The 22,516-nt window shown below is 45.6% G+C and overlaps 1 protein-coding gene across 1 annotated transcript; it reads left to right on the forward strand.

Moving 5' to 3' along the window:
• Positions 1-951: 951 nt before the first annotated feature.
• On the forward strand, positions 952-4,538 carry rpl12 (ribosomal protein L12). Its single transcript, XM_080884446.1, has 6 exons — positions 952-1,110; positions 3,022-3,095; positions 3,526-3,624; positions 3,744-3,825; positions 3,910-3,996; positions 4,375-4,538. The coding sequence occupies exons 1-6, from the start codon at positions 1,074-1,076 to the stop codon at positions 4,491-4,493; spliced, it is 498 nt and encodes a 165-aa protein (XP_080740572.1). The 5' UTR covers positions 952-1,073; the 3' UTR covers positions 4,494-4,538.
• Positions 4,539-22,516: the final 17,978 nt, after the last annotated feature.

Consider the following 22,516-nt stretch of genomic DNA (forward strand, 5'->3'; position numbering starts at 1 on the left):
ACAATAAACTGGACTGGGCTAAAAACACCACAGCACTTTACAGGAAGGGCCAGAGTCGTCTCTATTTTTTGAGGCGACTGAGGTCCTTCAACATCTGCCAGAAAATGCTGAGGATTTTCTATGAGTCTGTGGTGGCCAGTGCGATCCTCTATGCTGCTGCATGCTGGGGGAGCAGGCTGAGGGTCGCAGATGCCAACAGACTCAATAAACTGATCCGTAAGGCCAGCAATGTTGTGGGGATGGAGCTGGACTCCCTCAAGGTGGTGTCGGAGAGGCGGATGCTGTCCAAGATAAAGACAATGTTGGATAACACCTCCCACCCACTCCATGACATGTTGGTCAGTCACAGGAGCTCGTTCAGTGAGAGACTGAGATTACCGAAAAGCACCACTGAACGACACAGGAAATCATTCCTGCCTGTGGCCATGTCCCTGTACAACGCATCCACTTAACACACTGTTTGCTGCTACAACTACACATGTTTCTTTTCCAAATATTTATTTATAAGTGACTTATGTATGTATGTATGTATGTATGTATATATATGTATATATTGTACTATTCTTAGTTAGCGTATTGTCTGTCTTGTCTTAATGTTGGTTTAAAATGGAGCACTGTAACAAAAAATAATTTCCCCCAGGGATCAATAAAGTATTCTGATTCTGATTCTGATTCTGATATCACTGATGTAATTTATGCATTTATTATTTGAAGCTATATTAATTCAAATTTCATGGAGTACGCTCGTCTTTTCAGATGTCTTTTTATTTATTTATTTATTGTTCAAATAAATCCACTAAAGTTTTAGAAATGATTTTAGCAATTTAGTTATTGGCTAAAGTAAGTCTTAAACCACGCCCACATGGCGTTTCGTCATACGTCTCAACGCGAACTGCGACACATGTTCTCGCGGGACTTGGCTGAAGTATAAACTCCTCCGCAGCCGCCGGTCTTCCTTTCTCTTTCTCCCCTTTAGAGGTGAAGGTGCAACAGTTATCGGTCGTCCCGAAGCCGGGTTCATCCGACACCCTCACCAACCAAGCTGAACTGAGCTCAACCTCCACAGCAGCAAAATGCCGCCCAAATTCGACCCCAACGAGATTAAAATTGGTATGTTTTGAATGTAATAAAAGCAGACGCTTTTTCACAGCCGGGATGGAGTCGCTCTCTGCCGTCTGCCTCCGCCTGCCTGGCGGCCTGCACACGGCGCTCACAAAATGGTAAAGATGGGACACGAAACGCGACGAAGAAACTCAGTTTAGGCTTTTGTTGATGTTTGTAGAATTAATGATGCCAATTGAGTAAAATATGTCAGGTCGGAGGCAGGTGTAGAGGGTAGTGTAGTGGGTAACGTGCTGACCCACGTGCAGCTAATGCTAACGTAGCATCTAATGCTAACGTAGCAACTAATGCTAACGTTAGCCACAGTTAATTACCTTACAAATCGCTGAAGTACATTTATGAGGAAACCGTTAGTCTTCTAAAGGGTGTTAATGCAATATGGAGACCATGTTTGGACAGCTTTTAGCGATGAATAATGACGTAGTTATAACAATTGTTATGATGCTAATTTTGGGATTGCGTCAAACACTTGACGCAATGCTGCGGTTAAATCCTTTTGTACGTGAGAGCATGTACTGCTATTACAGCATTAGTGCAAACTCAATAGAGTTAGCATGTAAACTTGTAGTCTTTTAAGCCTTAAAACTACATTTCTCCAGTGGAAAGTGTAGTTTGATCAACGTGGCACAATATGGAGCTAATTTTTTTCCTAATGTGCCCCCACCCCAAGGGCTTCAGTGGGGTAAAAAGCATCCTAAAACATGTCAAAGATAGAACTGCTGAATTGACACTTATGGTTGGAGGTTACTTATGATGGGACTCTTACAGGTCCAGCTGCTGTTTATTCCTTTCAAATTCCTGATCTGCAAAAACTAAGTTGGCTAAAGCAGGTGAAGGTTTGGAAAGTAGTGTAATTTGTTGACATGTTGTGTAATTCAAAATATTGTTATATCTAGGCTTTTTATGTTGAGTGTTGGTTATGTTTGCCAGCGACATGTGGGCGAAGGAAAATGGAGGGAGTGTGAGGGTCAGCTGTTGGTACAGATGGTTCAGCTCCTGTTAATACTCATTAGATGAGAATTTTGGGGAAGCATCAGGTGTTGTCTGATCACTTAACCTCTAGGAGAACAGCTGTTTCACAGCTTCAGATGCAGCCATCTGGCTCAGGACTTGGGTTGAGGTCATCGCTTACAGTTGGGCTGTGAATGCAGGAGTGCATTTTGGCCCGTGGGTTCCTGTCTTACCCTTTATGACGGCCAAATGTGATCCATCACTACTGCGTTACCTACAACCAGGAAGCTTTAGTGTCGTGCAGATATCTGACTAATAAATGCACATCAGTTGCTACTGTAAAGGTTTCAGCCCACCTGAAATGAGATGTTTGAAGTACGAGCGCAGCTGCTGTGAGTTTAGTCAGCACAGAACTGCAGGAATTCACCAGTTTGGTCACTACCATGTCATGTTTGAGATTTCTGTGATGCAGAGAAGAACAATCAGTCACTTCATAAGTGTTTGGCATTTATTGGCCAAAAAAAACCACGTAAAGTTGGTATTTACAGTGGTGACCTTTTTTCTTTCAGTTCACTGGCGTTCATTTGGCTCAGAAGCTGATATTCATATCAGCTTCTGAGCCAAATCCTGGTTTCAGAGCTCTGTCTGTGCCTCGTTGTTTTAAAATGAGCACTTTTAGGGCTTCTGCTCATTTACTGTTGTTTTAAAGACTGGCAATGCTGAAAGACCAACTTCTTCCGAGATCCAAGACCATTTTCTGTCATGGATTCAAAAGGATCACAGAGTGGCTCCAAAATGATTAAACTAACATTTCCGGACAGGCAGAATTCCACAAACTGAGATCGGCTTCATTTGATCAGCGCGGGTGGTTTCTTAACATGTAGCTTCAGAAATGACAGTTTTCTGTCTGTGTGCAAAGGCTTTAATGCAGTCTGTCATTTCTTTCAGTGTACATGAGGTGCACAGGAGGAGAAGTCGGCGCCACCTCAGCCCTGGCCCCCAAAATTGGACCTCTGGGTCTGGTGAGTATCAGAAAATGTGTGATTTGGATCAAAGCAGCCTCCCGCCACTATGCCCGTCTGTCCCAGTGACTGAGTATAATCCAGAGGAGGCTCAGATTGACCCAGCTTTAGGAAACAGGGCGGCCCAAAACCGATGGACCGCTCTGTGCCGAAAAGTCTGGAACACAAACTGAGACTCTGTTCCTGTTCTCAGCATGTTTGATCGTTTCAGTTTGGTTTTTATTGGTTTCAGCGTGACTGTGACAGCACTTAAGTGTTTGTTTTGCTGGTCAAATACATCTGTCAGTGACAGGGAAATCACGGCTTTAAAGATGTGTGCACAACTGTCAATATTTGCAGTCGCCTCCCACAACAGACTGTTTTAAGACAGGAAGTCCCCTCTGTCGTACCTGAGTGACTTACAGAGCGCCTCTCTCTCTCCTCACTCCAGTCTCCCAAGAAAGTGGGTGACGACATCGCCAAGGCCACCGGTGACTGGAAGGGCCTGAGGATCACTGTGAAGCTGACCATCCAGAACAGGCAGGCAGCGGTGAGTTAACCAGCGCCACCTGCAGACACACAGGCCTCGTGTGTGTGTGTGTGTGTCTGTGGTGATTGGTGTGTGTCTGTGGGTTTAAAGTTTCAGTGGATGCCGTTTGTGTTGAACAGATCGAGGTGGTTCCCTCTGCGTCGGCTCTGATCATCAAAGCCCTGAAGGAGCCTCCTCGTGACAGGAAGAAGGTCAAGAACAGTGAGTGTCTCTGAACGCACGGACCGAACGCGCTCGGCTTGCTCAGGTGCTTTTTGCTCACCATAAACTCTTTTAATCTTCCAGTTAAGCACAGCGGCAGCGTGACCTTCGATGAGATCGTGGGCATCGCTCGCGTCATGAGGCCTCGCTCCATTGCCCGGGAGCTCTCCGGTAAGACCTCACAGGGAAACCTGGGTTTTTCAGGGCTGTTGATTGGCTCCTCTCCCTGACCGTCTGCTCAGCCTCCCGCCACTATGCCCGTCTGTCCCAGTGACTGAGTATAATCCAGTGGAGGCTCAGATTGACCCGGCTTTAGGAAACAGGGCGGCCCAAAAACCGATGGACCGCTCTGTGCCGAAAAGTCTGGAACACAAACTAAAGTAAATCAAAGATGGCCGACTCTTGGCGCCGTCCAGGCTCAATGTTAAAAACCCGTCTCTGGGAAATGAGCCTCAAGTGTTGTTTCTAAACCTGCTGCCTGATGTTAAATATCTGTTAGTCTTTCATGTGTTTCTATTCTGGCTCATGATCATTTTTATTCCTCATTAGGAACCATCAAGGAGATCCTGGGAACCGCTCAGTCTGTGGGATGCACCATCGATGGCCGCCATCCCCATGATGTCATCGATGACATCAACAGCGGCAAAGTTGAGTGCCCATCTGAGTGAACAGGACACTGTTCCAAAAAAATAAAGGTTTTAAAAAAAACAAAAGGACTTGGACCATTTTTCCTTCTCCCAGTTTAAATAAAAGATGTCGACAGCGTTTCAGCATCTCTGATGGAACGTCGAGTTTTCAGCACCTTGGAGCCAAAATCGAGATGAATATTTGTTTAAATTTTAGTATTTATCCTTTATTGATCGAGTGACGTTAACACTGAGTTTTTCTGTATCCGAAATACAAAAAGCTTGGAAAGCGAAGCTCGTAATTCCGGGCTTCCTGCCAGTGCCGGTGGTCTCGCAAGCGTTGGTGGCAGAGAAACACTCGGCAGAGGACGGACTTCACGAACAAACTGCTTTAAACTGCTGTCAATGTCTGTCTGGATAAGTGAGGCTGTCCGCTGAGCGTCTGTGGCTCAGTTTGAACATCGAAGTACTTTTAATGAAGAAAAAAAACCCTGCATGTTACAGATTTACAGCAGCTCAGCAGACTCCGCCTGTTTGTGCGCATCAGATTAAAATGCAAATTGTTGGATCAGCTGACTGTTGTCATGTGGTGCTTCAGAGTCTGTCCAGTATCAGATGTGGTGACTCCACATGAACATTAGCTTTAAACTGGTGTAAATGTGCCAAATCAAACATGCTGCGCTGCTGTGGGCAGGTGAGCCCCTGACCTCCACAGCTGTCAGATACCACAGCGTGAGTATCTGTGATCAGAGTGGAAGTACTTGTGTCTTTAAGCTTTAACAATGAATAAATACCTCTGAGGTTGGGAAGAAAATGTCCTGCAGTGATGCAGGCGTTGAAACTGCTTGTGAAGGCTCCTACAAAGGCCTCGGTCTCATTTCTAGTGTAAATGACAAATCTGAACAGCGCAAACACCCAAAAAAGGATTTGAGTATTTGGCGCCCCCGTGTGGTGTCATCGGTTTAAAATCAAGTATGGAGCATTTCAAAATAAGAGAAATCAACACCAGGGTAGTTAAAAAAAAAAAAAAAAAAAAAAAAAATCAGTTGGCTAATGCAACAAACCTAGGAAAAGTAAAAACAAACTTCATACAATAACTTCTGTATCAGTGAACTGTAGAAAAGTTGCTGGAGTTAAAATGTTAAAGTTACGTCTTCCATATAAAGTTTCTGGGGGTGACAAATAAGTCTAGTGGAAAACACAATTTCTGTCTTTATACATATTTTTTCTTTCCTGTAGGGTTTGTGTACACGTGCTGTGCAGAAGTGGAGGAAGTCGATGTGAAGGTTCCTTTTCTCCCTGATTATTTTTTCCCCTGTGACAACGTTTTGGAAACATTTATGTAATTCACACTGATCATTTGTCCTTCAATTTAAAACAAACACAAATTTCTCAGTTTGGAAATCTGATATTTTCTGTTTTTTCAATAAACATCTGTTAGGTAAATGATGATAACCTGAGCTCAGCGCACATTTATATTCAGAAGGAGAAACACTTTCAAACCTTGGAAACTTTAACTAATAGAATTAGTTTCTGGTCAGCCTGTAACCTAGTTTTACACTAAAGTCTGGGCCTCTCTCATATAAACCAATAATAATCAGCATATAAGCATTTAAGATTATATATTTATTACCTAACAAAACGCTTGGATGGCAACAGGAGCAAAAACTGCATCACCAACCTCTCATAGGGCGCGTTAGAGCCGTGCTGTTAGTTCTGGATGGACGTGCACGTAACTGCTGAAGCCCTGCTGCTCAGCGTTTGTCAGTTTTCACCTGCAGAGGCTGCTGCTTGATCCAGATCCGCTGATCGATGAGAGAACCTTGAGCCATGTAGGCATAATTGATCTGATCATCTCTGTGGGTTTACCGGCTATTAAAACACAAACTCGGCTGACCTCAGCTCACGCCACAGTCACGACGCTGCGTCGGTTTAGCGCCGTGATGGCAGACGCTTACATCAGTGAGTGAAGCCCAGCTCCAGCCGAGTCTGTGTGCTGCTCTCCTGTTGGGAAGGCTTCATTATAAAGACTGCAGTCCAATTACGCTGAGCCCGAGGCAGCGGCCTGTGCTGCAGGCCGGCTCAAATGAAGATAAATTGGTTGTAAAAGATTTAACCAAACACAGTGAAGACAGAACAGCAGGAAAGTACAAGTCAGTCTAGACTCGGCTCTGCAGTCCCAGCCGCTGTGACAGCGCCGAGAGCTTCCAGGCTGCCTAATAACTGTGACGCGTCTGTGCGGAAGGATGGTCTGTTTTTGCTGCTGTCACAAATATATCAAAACACAGTGAATGCAACACTTTAAGAGTCAAAACACGGCAATTATCCACTCTGTTCCTGCAAACACACACTCAGGGAGATATTATATGGGACACGGTGCAGGTTTTAAAGGAGCAAACACAAACTTTAATTTACACACAGTATCTTTCAAAGACTGTATAAAGAGGTGGGCGTGGCCATGTCAGCCAATGGTTTGGGAAGTAACCTGATGACCAGATCCACAGTTAAGGTAACCTGTTCTGCTTCCTATTAACCAGAGTAGAGACGCTGGCCTCAGGTCAGCAAATGAAGAGTGGATGGAGATAAAATAAGATAAAAGCACAAATGATGACGTCATCAGGAGCCTGCGCGCTTCATGCCCCAAATAATAATGGAAGATGCCATAAAGTCCCTAAAACTCACTGGAAAAAACATCTAAAACAGGAAGCATACCTGTTTATCGAGCAGCTTAGAAGTCGCTGCCTGAACCATGTGAGTGTTTATGTGAGGGCGGGCACTTTAGAGAAAGTCCTGGCAGGCGATTGGATGAACCATCAGCTTGTATCACGGTTCTTTGAAGGAGACGTGAAAAGAAGAAGAGATTTGCTCCGTTTGTTCTGCATCCAGCTTCGTGCCTGAACTGTACTCACAAATCACACGTCAGCTTTGAGATTATGGTCACTTTCCTTTGATACGCGGTAGAGGAGAGCACCAGATCCATCCTCCTAACCCTGAAGCTTCAGGATCTGGAAGGGAAGCCTTGAATGAGCTGCTTTAAAACGCATTTCTTTTTTATGGCCAGCAGGGGGCTACTCCTGTTACTTTGCTCCGTGGACTCAGCAAACTTGTTTCAGATGAGTTTATCGTTTCAATCGTGTGTTTCAAGCCTTTTTTTTTTAGCTGAACGTGAAGCTTATTTAGTAAATTATGGGGGTGGGGCAGGTATGCTTATCAGTCTTGTCAGTCACAGGATGTTGGCCAGTGAGTGTGAAAAGCACAGAGTCTGTGAATCGCTGCCGTTCTGATTCAGCACTTCATTCATTTCAAAATGATTTTTAATCTCAGTAAAAATTTTCCTGGTTGCAAAGGTGGAACAGTAAATTCATTAGTAGCTCTCACCGACTGCGTTTGTTGACAGCGTCCGGGTCAGCTCTGTTTGGGCGGCGAGCTTCACCTGAGAGCTTTACCTGTTCCTGCCTTTTGAGCCAGTGTTTGCAAAGTGCTGACTCTTCTTCTGCCCAAGCAACAGAAAAAAAATCTTATTCACATTTCCTCAGAGGTGAGAAGTACAAATACTTCATTACTTCAGCAGAATATCCAGGTACCTGTACTTTACTTGACTGTGCTTACTTTGCTAAAAAAATAAATAAATCTGTACTTTCTACTCTTTTCTCATTCATGTGGAATGCAGGCAGCAGCAAACAGAGCCATCTGTGCTTCTACAGAAGTGAAGAATATGATGCGTGCTTTTCCATCACTGCACCACCGAGGGGCAGCAGAGAGCTTCTGGTGGCTCACACTCAGCCCTGTGCCTGTTTCTTACATGCACATACATCCCATGTAAACATTCTCTACACAAGCACGTCACTTTAAATGAATCTTATAAAAAATTTGCATTTAATAGCAAAGTTAAAAAACACTGAGCTGTCAAGAGCTGGATAAGAGCTGGAAGGATGGGTTGAAATCCACTCTGACTGAAATGTAACTGAATATTTATTTAACCTTCCTGCCTTCTTGGGACCTTTTTGTGCCACTGCTATGTGTTAAATGGCTGCCATTTCCACTGTGTTCAGTGGAATATAACCAAACTTGCCACAGGATAGTTTTTACCTGTCAATGTTAATATTCCACTGTGAATTCCTTAAATCAGCCTAAAATGGCTGAGCAGCAGAAATCCCCACACCCATCACCCTGGGGACCATTTTCTGCCCATTGACTTCCATTATAAACGCTATTTTTCAACCCCAAATTATCATCATATGATTTTATTTTTTCTTCTTTTCTTGGATGTCAATGAAGACTTAGGGCCTTGAAGTTTTAATTTTTAAATTGCAAAAAAAATGCAAAAAAAATAATGGCAGGTCAAAATGTATGTTGGTGCCAATCTTTGGTCCATCTAAAGGCCTACTTATAATGACAATCACATATTACTTCAACTGGTTTTTTGTGGAAATATTTAGTTTCGTTTTTTGGTTTTTGGGGCTTATAACACAGGGCGCTCATGTAATAACACTGGGATTTGAAGGGTTAAAACAACGAAAATATAATTAAAACTTTACATGAATATTTCAGGGAGAAGTAGTTTTACAAGGTTGGCTAATTTAAAGTGGAATAAAATATGGATATATGGTCTTTTTATGGCGTGGCTGAGAATGGTCCCTAGGGTGATGGGTGTGAGTTTTTTAAAGGATGGCAGGAGGGTTAAGAGAAGTCAGCATAAAAAGCTCGTTATGCAGACAGAAGATCCCGACATATTCAAACAGACTGCATTTACTGCAGCCGCCTCGCCGTGGAGACATGAAAGAGAGCCGAGGGAGTCGGAGGCGAGCGTGGATGAACTCGCCGTGAACTCTCTCATCTTTCCACCGCCTTCTGAGCGAACGACAGAACTCAGGGAGGAGGAGGAGGTCTGAGGTGCCCACGTTTGATCTCTTTACATTGTGGCTCATTGATTCATCTCCACCGCAGAAAACATGTGGCTGTGTTTCTTATTTTGTGATCTAACAGGTGGAACATAAAAGATCAACATAAGACGCTGCTGAGATAAAGTGCGTCAGTCTCACGGGCGCGTTACAATTCAATTTTATTTATACAGCCAAATCACAACAACAGTCGCCTCAAGGTGCTTTATATTGTAAGGTCGACCCTACAATAACACATACAGAGAAAAACCCAACAATCATATGACCCTATGAGCAGCACTTTGGCGACAGTGGGAAGGAAAAACTCCCTTTTAACAGGAAGAAACCTCCGGCAGAACCAGGCTCAGGGAGGGGCGGGGCCATCCGCTGTGATTGGTTGGGGTGAGAGAAGGAAGACAGTGAGAACCTGTATAATCACACACTCATATCACAGATGAAGAGCTCAGCAGTGTCATTTCCGCTTCTTTTTCCTTCTGCTTCATATGTTTCACACATCAGATAATAGTTGATTAAATTGCGTGAAGACAGTCTTTTAAAAACAATCTCAGCTCTCATTAATGACTCTTAACGATGATGTATTAAAATAATTATCTTGTCTTCAGAGCTGTCCACTCGCACATTTAGGAAGCAGCAATGCACTGAGTCATGTTCTCTTTGTAATGGTGTGATCATCAGATCATCAGAAATTCACCTAAATGATCTGCAGTCGTGCTTGAATAATCAGGCCCAATCGTATCTCAATGACCCCAGTAGAGCACTTCACTCTCACGCTGCAGTTTGGATTGCTTCATATTTCCTTCTTAAAGCTCAGCTGATCTCCTCTATGGTTGGTCTGATTGTCTTTTTCTTCCCCTAAAATGGAGAGAATGTTGTCTCCGGGAGTTTAGCTGATTTGATTTAGAGCGGCAAGGTATGGCGGGTGTGTTCCGGTTAAAGAACACGGAGGCAGCTTCCAAGTTTAGGAGATTTATTCAGCTGTGGTCTGTAGTAACGATACATAAAGCAACTATCAGTACAGCACACATAAAACATTCAACATGCCCAGACATTATTCTAGCACAGAGATAGCACAAGGAACTGTATTCAACACTCACATCTATAACAACTTCAATAATTACACAAGATTTATAATTAGCATTAACTAGCTTAGTAGCTTACATAGCGTCTTAGCGCATTAGCATAAGATAACATTAGCATAGTCACGAGGGAACAAATACACACAATAGCATCTGACATACGGAACATCATGTAAACAGAACCCACCTTCCGGCATTCACACACAGCAATAAACCAAAACCCACGAAATGCTGATGAGAGGACACAAGGAGTAATGCTGGCTATCAGCAGCTACAAGGCAGACTAGCAGCACACGGCACAGAGTGGTGCATTCAAGGAGCGTCAGCATAGATATGGTGAGTTCAATGACGTAGGACATATCAATTTCCGCAGCGCAAACACTATCTATAAACAAACCACTACACTTCAACCAAGCAAATAATGTGTAAACAGTGGGCTTTCTAACACAGCCGCCCCCGACTGTCTGCACAGACAGTCGAATCCAAGGTAGAAAGCCACTCAGGTACGTGGATCCTTATCATCTTCAAGCATAGGGAGTGAGACCAAGCGGGCTACCGGTCGAATATACGTTCGATCTTCGACCTTAACGGCAGCAGTCCGGATGCGTCCATCAGCTCCAGGGTAAGTAGTCGCTACCTTACCAACAGGCCATAAAGCTCTTGGGAGCTGAGGATCAACTATGAGCACCACTTGGTCCGGTTTGAGGCACTCCGAATCCTTCTGCCACTTCTGTCTCTCTTGCAAGTTAGGCAGGTAGTGACGGATGAATCGGGACCAGAAATGGTCGACAAGAACTTGACTATGTCTCCATCTCCGACTCCCAATAAGGTTACTGGGATCGTAAACCACTTGAGGGAGTGATGCATCATAGCGTCCCATCAGCAGGATGTTAGGTGTGATGGGGTCTGGATCTGCTATGTCTGATGAGACGTAGCCGAGAGGCTTAGCATTTACGATGCCTTCCACTTCCACAAAGACCGTACGAAGCACAGTTTCAGGGACCGTCTGCTCCTTGAGTACGACCTTAAGAGCGGTTTTTACGGACCTGACCTCTCTCTCCCAGGTACCACCGAAGTGAGGAGCACTGGGAGGGTTGAAACGGAAAGCAATCTGCTGCTCTGCCAAACGCTCCCTCAACTGAGGCGCCATGGTCTCAAAGGCCTCATGGAGCTCTCGGGCTCCACCGACAAAATTTGTCCCATTGTCACACAGGAGCTCAAAGGGTTTGCCTCTTCTGGCAATAAAGCGCCTTAACGACAAGAGAAAGGAGTCAGTGTCAAGGCTCTCGAGGAGGTCTAGATGCACACAGCGGGTCGTCATGCATTTGAAGACTATGCCCCAACGCTTCTCTGTTCGACGTCCAATTTTCACAGTTAAGGGTCCAAAACAATCGACTCCAGTCGAGTAAAAGGGTGGTTTATACAGACGCAGACGAGCTGGTGGCAGATCTGCCATCTTTGGGATGGATGGATTGGCACGCCAAGCCTGACACTGCCTGCAGTCCCTCTGATACCGTCTGACTGCTTCCCTCCCCCGGAGGATCCAGAACCGGCGACGTAGTTCAGCCAACACTCTTTCTGGTCCAGGATGAAGGAGGGTCTCATCAAAATCTTGGATGATGAGCTTAGTCAGAGGATGTTTTGGGTCCAGTATGATCGGGTGGATCGTGTCTAGCTCCAGCTGCTCAACTCTTCGTAACCTTCCACCAACTCTGATGAGTTCCGTATCCTTATCATATTCGGGTGATAAGGAGTTCAAACGGCTGTTGGTTGGCAATGGTCTGCCAGACCTGAGTGCATTGGCCTCATCTGGGAATGACTCTGACTGGGCCTTCATCAGGAGGAGTTTCTCAGCTTTGATGTAATCATCTGCTTCACTGTGCGAGCTTGAATTTGGGTCAGCCGCCCCATGTAGGGACCGCGCTGTTGTCTTCATGAGATCCTTCCAGGTAGAGAACATGCTGATTTCAGGAAGTTGAGGGCAGGAGTTAACCCTAACCTGTCCACAGAAATATGATTTCTTCAGCTCACCATCCTCTGGCTCTGGATATACTGGTGGGCTGGTCGGCCAATGTTCCTCGGATTGACGTAAAAACTCAGGGCCTTGGTGCCACCGGTGTGGTCGTGACAGCTCCTTTAAGGTCTTGCCCCGGGTAATGTCATCGGCAGGGTTATTCGCGCTATCCACATATCTCCAGGTACTCCCATCTGTAAGACTCTGGATCTCTGCCACCCGCGTGCCCACAAAAACTTTATAGCTGCAAGATTCTGACTTGATCCAGTGGAGGACGGTAGTAGAGTCCGACCAGAGAACAACCTTCCGAATGGGCAGCGTGAGCTCAGCTTGAAGGAGACCAGCTGGTTGTGCACCAGTGAGAGCGGCACTTAGCTCCAACCGTGGCATGGACAACTGTTTCTTTGGGGCCACTCGGGATCTAGCCATTACAAAGGCAACATAGACTTCCTTCTGAGCAGTTTCTGTCCGTAGGTAAGCGACAGACCCATACGCTCTCTCGGAAGCGTCGCAAAAGATGTGGAGATCTCTGCTCGAGGCAGATGAATCAGCAGACGCTGGTGCATAACATCTGGGGATTTCCATTTGGATAAGATCAGGAATCTCCTTTTCCCAGGCAAGCCATCTGTCACGAAGGCTAGGTGGCTGGATCGGGTCGTCCCAGCCGAGCTGGTCCTTCCAAAGATCCTGTACCAGAATCTTGGCCCGTGTGGTGAACGGTACTATATAACCTAGCGGATCATACTGACACGCAAGTTTTTTGTAGACGTTCCTCAGTATGGGTTCAGTTCTCTCCCCCAGTCAATGTCTGTATTTGAAGGAGTCACGAAGGCAATCCCATGTCAATCCCAGAGTTGGCTCCCAAAGGTCCGTGCTAGACTGAGAGAGCCATAGGTCACTGCTCTCAGATCTGACATTGGATGGAAGATGTTCAATGACAGCAGGGATGTTGCTGGCCCATTGACGTATCTCAAAGCCCCCGGTGTGGAGCAGCTGGCGCAGACTGTCGACTAGGGCCTTAGCCTCCTCTTGGGAGTGGGTGCTGCGGAGACAGTTATCCACGCAGAACGACTGCTCTACACAATCGACGAGGTCATGATTGGACCTACAAGTGTCCCGGACGTGCTGCTGCAGTGCATAGATGGCGCAGCAAGGACTGCATGTAGTGCCAAATGGTAGCACTTGCCATTCATAGATCTTCGGCTCTTCATTCCTCTTCATGTCCCGCCAGAGGAAGCGCAGCACTGGTTTGTCTGCTGGCAACAGGCGTATCTGGTGGAACATACCTTTGATGTCGCCACTCACAGCAACTGGATACTGTCGAAACCGAAGAAGAACTCCTAGCAAAGATGGACCTAGGGCAGGTCCAGGGAGGAGAATAGAGTTGAGGGACTTCCCTTCGTACTGGAAAGAGCAGTTAAAGACGATCCTGTCCTTGTTATTGTGTCGCACCATGTGGTGAGGTATGAACCAGGATTCTGCAGTGGTTCTAGCTATCTCATGTGGCACCACAGCTACATAGCCCAACTTCTCTAGTTTCTGAATCTCCTGACAATACACTTCGGCACGTTGTGGGTCTTTGACAAGTCTCCTCTCTGTACTGCGCAGACTTGGCAAGACTGCTTCCATAGGAGCTTGAAGCGTGGCGGAGTTGGCGCGACGAAGCAGTGGTGTGGCATACCTCTGTGTCCCATCGACAGTGACCCTGATAGTGGATGTCTGGAGTAGGTTCAGAGCTTGCTGATCTTGCTTTGATCGGGTTACCTGCTTCTCGCTCACATAAGGGAGCGTATCAATCTGCCAGAGACGCTCAACATTCCTGAAAAGCTCACTGGTTGGCACAACAGTTGTTGTGAACAGGCACTGCTGCTCAGTTGCAGGAGTCTGGTCGATACTGATGGGACCTTGGAGCGACCAACCAAGCTTGGTATGGACAGCGATGGGTCCCCCTGTTGGGCCCAGATGAACTGGTTGTGTAGGGGCCAGGAGATGAGGCATGTCAGAGCCGATAAGCAGCAGAGGTTGAACATGGTCTACCAAAGGCAGAGGTAAGTCACGCAGGTGTTTATAGCGGCGTTGGAGAATCCTCACCGGATAGGAATGTTCTGAGAGACCAAGGGCATCGGCGGTGAATGCCTTTTGTATATGATACTTCTCCCCAGGTTTGTAGGGGGAAGACACTTGGAAGGAGACTGAGGCGCCACGAAGCTGCACTACCTCTTGGTGGACAGTCCGCAGGGTAAGCGTCCCGGGCTCTGGGGTGAGTTTTAAGCGTCGAACAGCTTGTGGTAAAATGATGCTTCGTTCTGAGCCATCATCAAGTATTGCATGAGTCTCCAGTGTTTGGTCCCTGTTGTACAGCAAGACCTTTACAACCTTCAGCATCACCTTGGGGGAACGGTTCGGCCTATCCAAGTACACTGTTGTAGTCGGAGCAGTCATCATGAGCACACTCTTCTGGATCTGCTGGACAGCATCATGCAGTACAGTCAGGTGTTGTTCTCTGCAGGTATTACAAGGTCGTTTGAGGGTGCAAACCTCCGGCTGGTGAGTTCTTCCACATTTCCAGCACCGCTGTTCATCAGTTAACCACCTCACCATCTGGTCGGTGGTCAGTTTCTTAAACTCTACACAAGCGTTCAGGAAATGCTCCTTATTCTCGCAGTGCGGACAGTATGGTTTTGGTCTGGATGAGGTCTTTGGTCGGAAAGAACTCCCTTCTGCGCTGGGGGTTTCCTGGGAAGTCAGGAAGAAGGCTGTAGATTTCTCCTTTGGTTTATTGGGAAGACGCTGGTCTTTCTTTGTCAGCTTATAAGCTTCAGGACTATAGAGTGAAGCAGCTCTACCTGCGATGCGCTTCGCTTGGGATTTCATCTGCAGCCAGGAACTCAGATCAGGCAGGGTATAGGTTTGGTCAGTACCTGTCCGAAGAATGCCTTGGTTCAGGCAATGCTCTACAAACCCATCGTGATAACTGGGTGGCATCTTACTCAGTAGTCGGTCGACATGAGACCCACATCTTAGCTCAAAGCCGTTCTGGCCCTCCAGTGTCCTAAGCGTCCCTACTAGAGATTGGATAGACAAGGCAAATGCATCAAAGGCTTCTGCGTCGCCGAATTTGATAGCTGGAGCATTCAGAATTATGCCCAATTCGCTTTGGACGAGCTGATGGGGTTGCCCATACTTGTCCTGCAGGGCGTGCATGGCTGTGGTGTACGGCGTTGGGTCGTGCATGTATGCCTTAGCTAGCTGGATTGCACTAGGTAGCCGTAGGTGCCCAAGCAGCACTTGCTATTTATACTGCTCATTCAGGTGTGGATGACTGTTCAACAGGTTGTCAAGGGCCATTTTCAATAAGGCAAAGTCACTTTCACGGCCACTCTCAAAGGAGGGAATCATAGGTTTGGGAATGCCATGACCTGTGGCGAGGAAAGGGTAGGCATTAGCTGTCGGTAGTTGATGTAGCTCGGACTTAGTCCGGGTGGGAGTGCAAGATAACTCTGCTTTGGCAGGGTTAGTGCAGGCTGCACGAGCGTACTGCGATGGCTGAACTGAGAATAGAGTAGATGCCTGGTAAGAGATATCAGGTGCAAAGGTAGTAGACCGAGGTCCAGCTGGAACAGTTGGGTGCAGCACTTGGGGCATGCATTGAGAATGCAATGGATGCGAGGCCATGGTTACTGGAGGTGGAGCTACCACAGGCGCTGGAGGCTGAGCCACAGTAAGTGTTGAGGGTGGAGCGATTAGCGGTACAGGAGGATGACCCACGGGACCGACTGAAGGTAGAGCTGCATGGGTGCTCGAATTACTATTCTCCGATGGGCATGATGAGACTCTGGAACCACTGGGTTCTTGTGCCTTCTCTTTAAGGAGAGAAGTAACCATCTTGGCTATCTCCAACTCATTTACCCTCTTCTTTAGCTGTTGTCGCCTCTCCAGCTGTCTGCTCAATGACTCTTGGGTTCTAATGGCTTCTTCCTGTAGCTGCTGGGCCTCTCTGGCTTGAGCTTGAAGTCGTTGACACTCATATTCGACTTGTTGATCCTCTTCTAGGTGCTGTTGGAATTCCTCAAGTTCCATCTGCTTCACTCGCTCTTCGAGCTGGGCTGTTTCCAGGTCTGATAATGCGTGGGAAGGGAATCTGCCTATCGACGAGCGTGATGCTCTTGTGGATCTGGAGCTGGAGCTCCTCTGGGATGAGCGTGTTTTACCACTATGTGAACACTGAGAAGCAGTAGCAGGTTGCCTGGTTTGAGTTTGTCCCTCAAGAGGGAGTGTTGAAACCTCATAATCGGTCAGGTAAGTAGGTGGCCGTCGCTCTCTCTGCGAAACACGTGGGGGTGCTGAGTCAGCCTGGACATCTGTCTGTTCCATACCTTAATCAGTACTCTAATCCAGCTCGAAGGACCATAAAATGGAGAGAATGTTGTCTCCGGGAGTTTAGCTGATTTGATTTAGAGCGGCAAGGTATGGCGGGTGTGTTCTGGTTAAAGAACACGGAGGCAGCTTCCAAGTTTAGGAGATTTATTCAGCTGTGGTCTGTAGTAACGATACATAAAGCAACTATCAGTACAGCACACATAAAACATTCAACATGCCCAGACATTATTCTAGCACAGAGATAGCACAAGGAACTGTATTCAACACTCACATCTATAACAACTTCAATAATTACACAAGATTTATAATTAGCATTAACTAGCTTAGTAGCTTACATAGCGTCTTAGCGCATTAGCATAAGATAACATTAGCATAGTCACGAGGGAACAAATACACACAATAGCATCTGACATACGGAACATCATGTAAACAGAACCCACCTTCCGGCATTCACACACAGCAATAAACCAAAACCCACGAAATGCTGATGAGAGGACACAAGGAGCAATGCTGGCTATCAGCAGCTACAAGGCAGACTAGCAGCACACGGCACAGAGTGGTGCATTCAAGGAGCGTCAGCATAGATATGGTGAGTTCAATGACGTAGGACATATCAATTTCCGCAGCGCAAACACTATCTATAAACAAACCACTACACTTCAACCAAGCAAATAATGTGTAAACAGTGGGCTTTCTAACATCCCCACTGTCGACAAGTGCTGTTCAACAGGGAATCGATGGCTTGATATCAGGTCTTGACCTTAGTAGTAAAAGATCTGAGAAGATCTGATTATGATTTGGCTCTGAATGAATAAAACTGGACTAAGCTTGGCATGGACAGAGTTTTAAAGTGCTTGAGGGAAATCAGCTTTTAGCTTTCCTATTCGTGAAAAAGAATAACAGTGCTTTGCATTTATTATGAGCTCTTATTTGCTTTTTTTAAAACATAAAAAATACAAATGTTGATAATATAATGTGACTTGAAATTCCTCACCAGTTAAAAAGGCAAAGCTGTTAAAAGCACCTCTGTTTTGTTCCAGGTACATGTAAAGTATCTGTATCTAAACTTCTAAAGAAAGCCGTGGTAAATATTTGGGAGCCTCTGTAAACCTAGCTAACTCGCTACGTGCTTGTCTTCCTGCCACCTAACAGACAGTCAAACATATGGAGGAAGGAAGGCTTACCCCGTCTCTGTGTTTCTGTCTGTCATGCAGTCTGATCACAGAGCAGAAGGAGAGCGGCAGCCAACTGTAATGTGGATTAAGGTCCTGAAAGAGTGTGTGCCACTCGCCAAGGCCCCGCTGTTCCAGTATGACGAGCTTAAAGTCAAAGCCCTGCAGCCAAACTATATCTGTTTGAGCAGAAGGTTCATCCTTTCAAACCTCCCATCTTCCTAAATTAGGGTGATGAGTGAGGTGCCGGCTCAGCGATTAATGCCACCTAATCTCATTAAACACTTTAAAGCCAACAGTGAATATTATCAATTCCCACCACATTTGTGTTTCTTTTTCTTTTCCGTGTATGTAGCAGGATCTGATGAAAGGGAAGGGAAGCGTTTGTTTTCAGCTCACCCACAGAAACACAATCCTCTTGCAGCACTGTTGATATCTTTTTTCCCCAAATAGCCAGAAAAGTCAGCTCATAATGCGTCGCATTATTCTGCAGCTCAGAATCCCCAAATATACACTCTGCTTTATTCTGCAAAACACTCGATGCAGTTTTGTGATTGCAGTATCGGCAGATCGCTATAAGTCTTCTGCTGCTGGTGTGACTGTTACACCAGCGTTTGCTGTAACAGACACATCAAGCGCCTTGTTGTGTCAAGGTTCCTGCGCACTTTTGCGTCATTCTTCAGGACCAATAAAAAGAAGCCAAGACCTGCAATTCCTCTGACGGCCAGCAGAGGCAGCAGTGAGTCAGTCCCCACAAAATAAACATGTTTACAGACTGATATCCAAACTCATTGGCCTGTGTAGATAATTACCTGCTTCATAGCCCCTGTACAGGGGGAAGATAGCTCACGTGGTTTTTATAATTAACCTGGATTAAAATTTGGATTATTAGTGGGTGTGGCCTCTGTGACTGACAGGTGACTGACAGGTGAAGCCCTGAGCTGGACCTCTGCACCGTGTTTGTGCTGTTGGAGCTTTTTGGAGCATTTTTAATGACATCATGTGACCAATAATATGGCTGCCGTGGGTTCACTGTACTAACAGGCTGTCCAAGAAGGCGGAGCTCCAGTTCTGGTGCTTTTTTTTTTTTTTGTCTGTCCCGTTTGGCTCTTTTGCCATCAGAATTATTGTCTAAAGGCAAAGTTCTGGTTCTGGTGCTTTACCTGGATCTTTGTTACAGAGTAGCTGCTTATAAAACTATTACACGGTAAAATAAAACATCTTTCCTTTTTTCCTAACACACTGCTGCTAAATCTAATATCTTCATGGCTGCTGACGTTGGACGATAACGATTTCTTTCTGGAGTGTTCTTGTGTGTTTTCAGACACATGCAGCACTCGAGTGACCCCCCCAGCAGTGACCCCGCCCCCTCCTGCCCTCATGTGCATTCTGCTTCTCCTTCAAAGCTCTTAAAGCCCGTCCGTCCTCCCTCTCCTCCTGATCCTCTCCGCTCTTAGTCAGACACTTGACCCTGTTACCCACATCAGGATAATCATGCACATCAGTCATCAGTCTCTGTTATTCTTCACTCCCTCCCGCCGCCCCCCCCCCCGCCCCACCTGATGACGATGAGTCTTCAACACACAAACATAAAAAGGCATAAAGAATCCCATGTGTTTGAATGGGACTCCCCGGTGATTTTACTAATTTGAACCATTTGCTGATAGTCTCTGATTGTTGTGTGTGTGTGTGTGTGTGTGTGTGTGTGTGTGTGTGTGTGTCAAATCAAATCAAATCACTTTTTATTGTCACATCACATGTGCAGGCACACTGGCACAGCACATGCGAGTGAAATTCTTGTGTGCGAGCCCCACAAGCAACAGAGATGTGCAAACACAACAACACAAACGAGCAAAATACAAGAATGGCCAACCTGAAACTAATAAATATATGTATAAATATATGTGTGTGTGTGTGTGTGTGTGTGTGTGTGTGTGTGTGTGTGTGTGTGTGTGTGTGTGTTATCTAGCAGTGTACAATTAGTTTATAACAGCTGCCAAAGAAAAGTTGGGCAGCACATTGCTCATCATGCATCCTGTGATTCTGGCCAAAATTAGAAGCGGCTGTCGAGTATATTCCTGCATATTCAGGAAAAATTAATTAGCAGATGCTGGACGAACGAACAGCAACTTTAACCAAAGTCATAAATCTGCACGGTGAAATAATGATCCTGATACAGCATTAATTAAAGGAAGAATTCATCAGTTTTATGCATAAACGATTTACCAGTCTGGGTCTGTAATTCCACAGCCTGTTTCTGCAGGGGAACTGTGCCTGATCTAAAGTCGTTTTGATTTCAGCCATTCTTTGCAGTATTTACTGACCACAATTTATGTTTGTGTGTCAGCTACTCAACAAGGGACAGCTTCAGGTCTCAGAAAAACCTTTAAAGATGCTGACTGAAAAGAGAAGTGAAGAAAAAAGGCGTGGCGCTCATAAACTCCTGGATGGAAATCAGTGGAAGAAGGCCGTAATGCCAGAGATGGCGATCATCCCGATCTTTTTGTACAGATTCACAGCAGTTTGAGCTGCGGCGGGTATATCCGTTCATCATCGCACAAAACGTTCTTACCGGATCTGTAACTTGAAGCAGCATCACGCTTGTTCAGGGCTGTGTTGGGAGCAATATTTTGATATATTTATGCACAGCTGGGACGGGCTCCAGCTCCCCCCGTGACCCTGAATTAGATAAGTGGAAAAAATGTCTCCTTTTTCCTTTCAGGGCAAAAGCTGGAACACTCTAGTCTATAGATGAGAAATGAGGTTTCACAGTTGATGATAATTAATAATAAACTCTTTTTGAGGTGACGTCCACGAGCAGCATTTGTGGAGTCGAGCCTTTTTGCACTCATTAGTCTCCGCCCTCTTCCTGTGCAGGACAAAGGTGTCTGATTGTAGATCCGGCGGTTTCTGTTCAATGCTGCTGGTTCTGCCCAAGGTTTCTTCCTTTTCAAAGGGAGTTTTTCCTCCCCACTGTTGCCAGCGCTCCTCACAGGGGGTTATAACATAAAACATTTATAATAAAGCACACTGAAGCCACTGTTGTTGTGATTCAGTGCCCTATAAATAAAATTGAACTCATGCTTCCTGCCAAAGTAAGTAGTCCCTGTTGTAAATGTTCATGATGTTAGAAATGAACTCAGGATAATGGAGACTCGTCATGCGTCACTCACAGGGTGACCACATCCCAACAAAGCAAATGTGGGACAGACTGGGACTTGGCAACACTGCTGAGAGGCATCATGTCCTCTGTGTTTGATGTGTTCTCATTCTGGTCTGATTTCAGTTAAATGTAGGCGATTATGTGGGTTTCATGCCAGAGGTGAAAGGCCCTGATTGGTGGAATATCACCAGGAAAGATTCATTGTGTTCATGGATTCTGTTGTATTCCTCAAAGAGAGCCTGTGTGCGAGTGTGTGTTGGCGTTTTTACACCTCGCAGTGAAAATGAAGCTGTTTTTATTTTATTTTGAAAAGGGACGCTAATTCAATAATAAACATACTATAGCTTGTGCACGTTACCACACTGTCCCATAGCACATACAGGCCACATATATATTTTAAATTCGATTGCTAATAAATACATGAAGGACAAAAAAGGCTGACGTTTTGTCGTACGGTCTCATCCACGCCTGTGCTCTCTTTTGTTTCACTCATATTTCAGCTGCCCGTCTGCCCAGTAACCATTTTGGGGTTTCATATCTTTTTTTGAGCCATTTCTGGCAATATTAGCAATTTTTATTTTGATTATTATGACACACACATGCTGTGTACTGTGTCACTTCACACCACCCTGATTCTAACAGCAAAGACAAAAACTGTATTTCTCAAAATAGCAGGTGATAGTCTGTGTGCTGATTTCCATCATATCCAACAAAATCTACAAAGATTGTGACTTTTGGTGATTTATAACTTTCCCTGATGATTATGGTGTTAGACAGACAGTGCGCTTCTTATGGCTGTGATAGGAAAGCTTCCCCTCATGTGCACTGGGTTAAACTCAGTCCTGCAAAACCAGTGAAAATGTTAGAAATCAGGAGGAACAACGCTGTGTCCACATAAAGACGGACATGCGGTCACCCTGTCGTGGCTGATGAATGTCTGAGTTGGACTTTAAAATTTGATCAATGAATGTTTTTATTTGGGTGAAGAAGAATCGGTTGTATGGAGTGTAAGAAGCAGCAGTAATGTAAATTAAAAACAAGAGGATACATTATTACGTGCAGTGCGTACTCTCTGCTTGAGCAGGTGGGTGTGGCAGGTTTGTGTGCAGGCCTGTGGTCATGATAATGTGTTTATGGTTGTTATTAGTGTTGTGAACCACTTGTCTTCACCACTAGGGGGGGCTGTAACACTGGCTGCCGCCCTGTTATGAAACCTTTGTGTTCCTCTTTGTCTGACTGCAGCACTGCTGCAATGAAGACAGACAGGGGTGGGGACCCTCTCCCACTCTCACTGCTCTGTGTCTTGTGTGTGTGTGTGTGTGTGTGTGTGTGTGTGTGTGTGTGTGTGTGTGTGTGTGT

This window comes from Rhamphochromis sp. 'chilingali' (genome assembly GCF_963969265.1).
Source record: "Rhamphochromis sp. 'chilingali' genome assembly, chromosome: 6".
Classification (NCBI taxonomy): Eukaryota; Metazoa; Chordata; class Actinopteri; order Cichliformes; family Cichlidae; genus Rhamphochromis; species Rhamphochromis sp. 'chilingali'.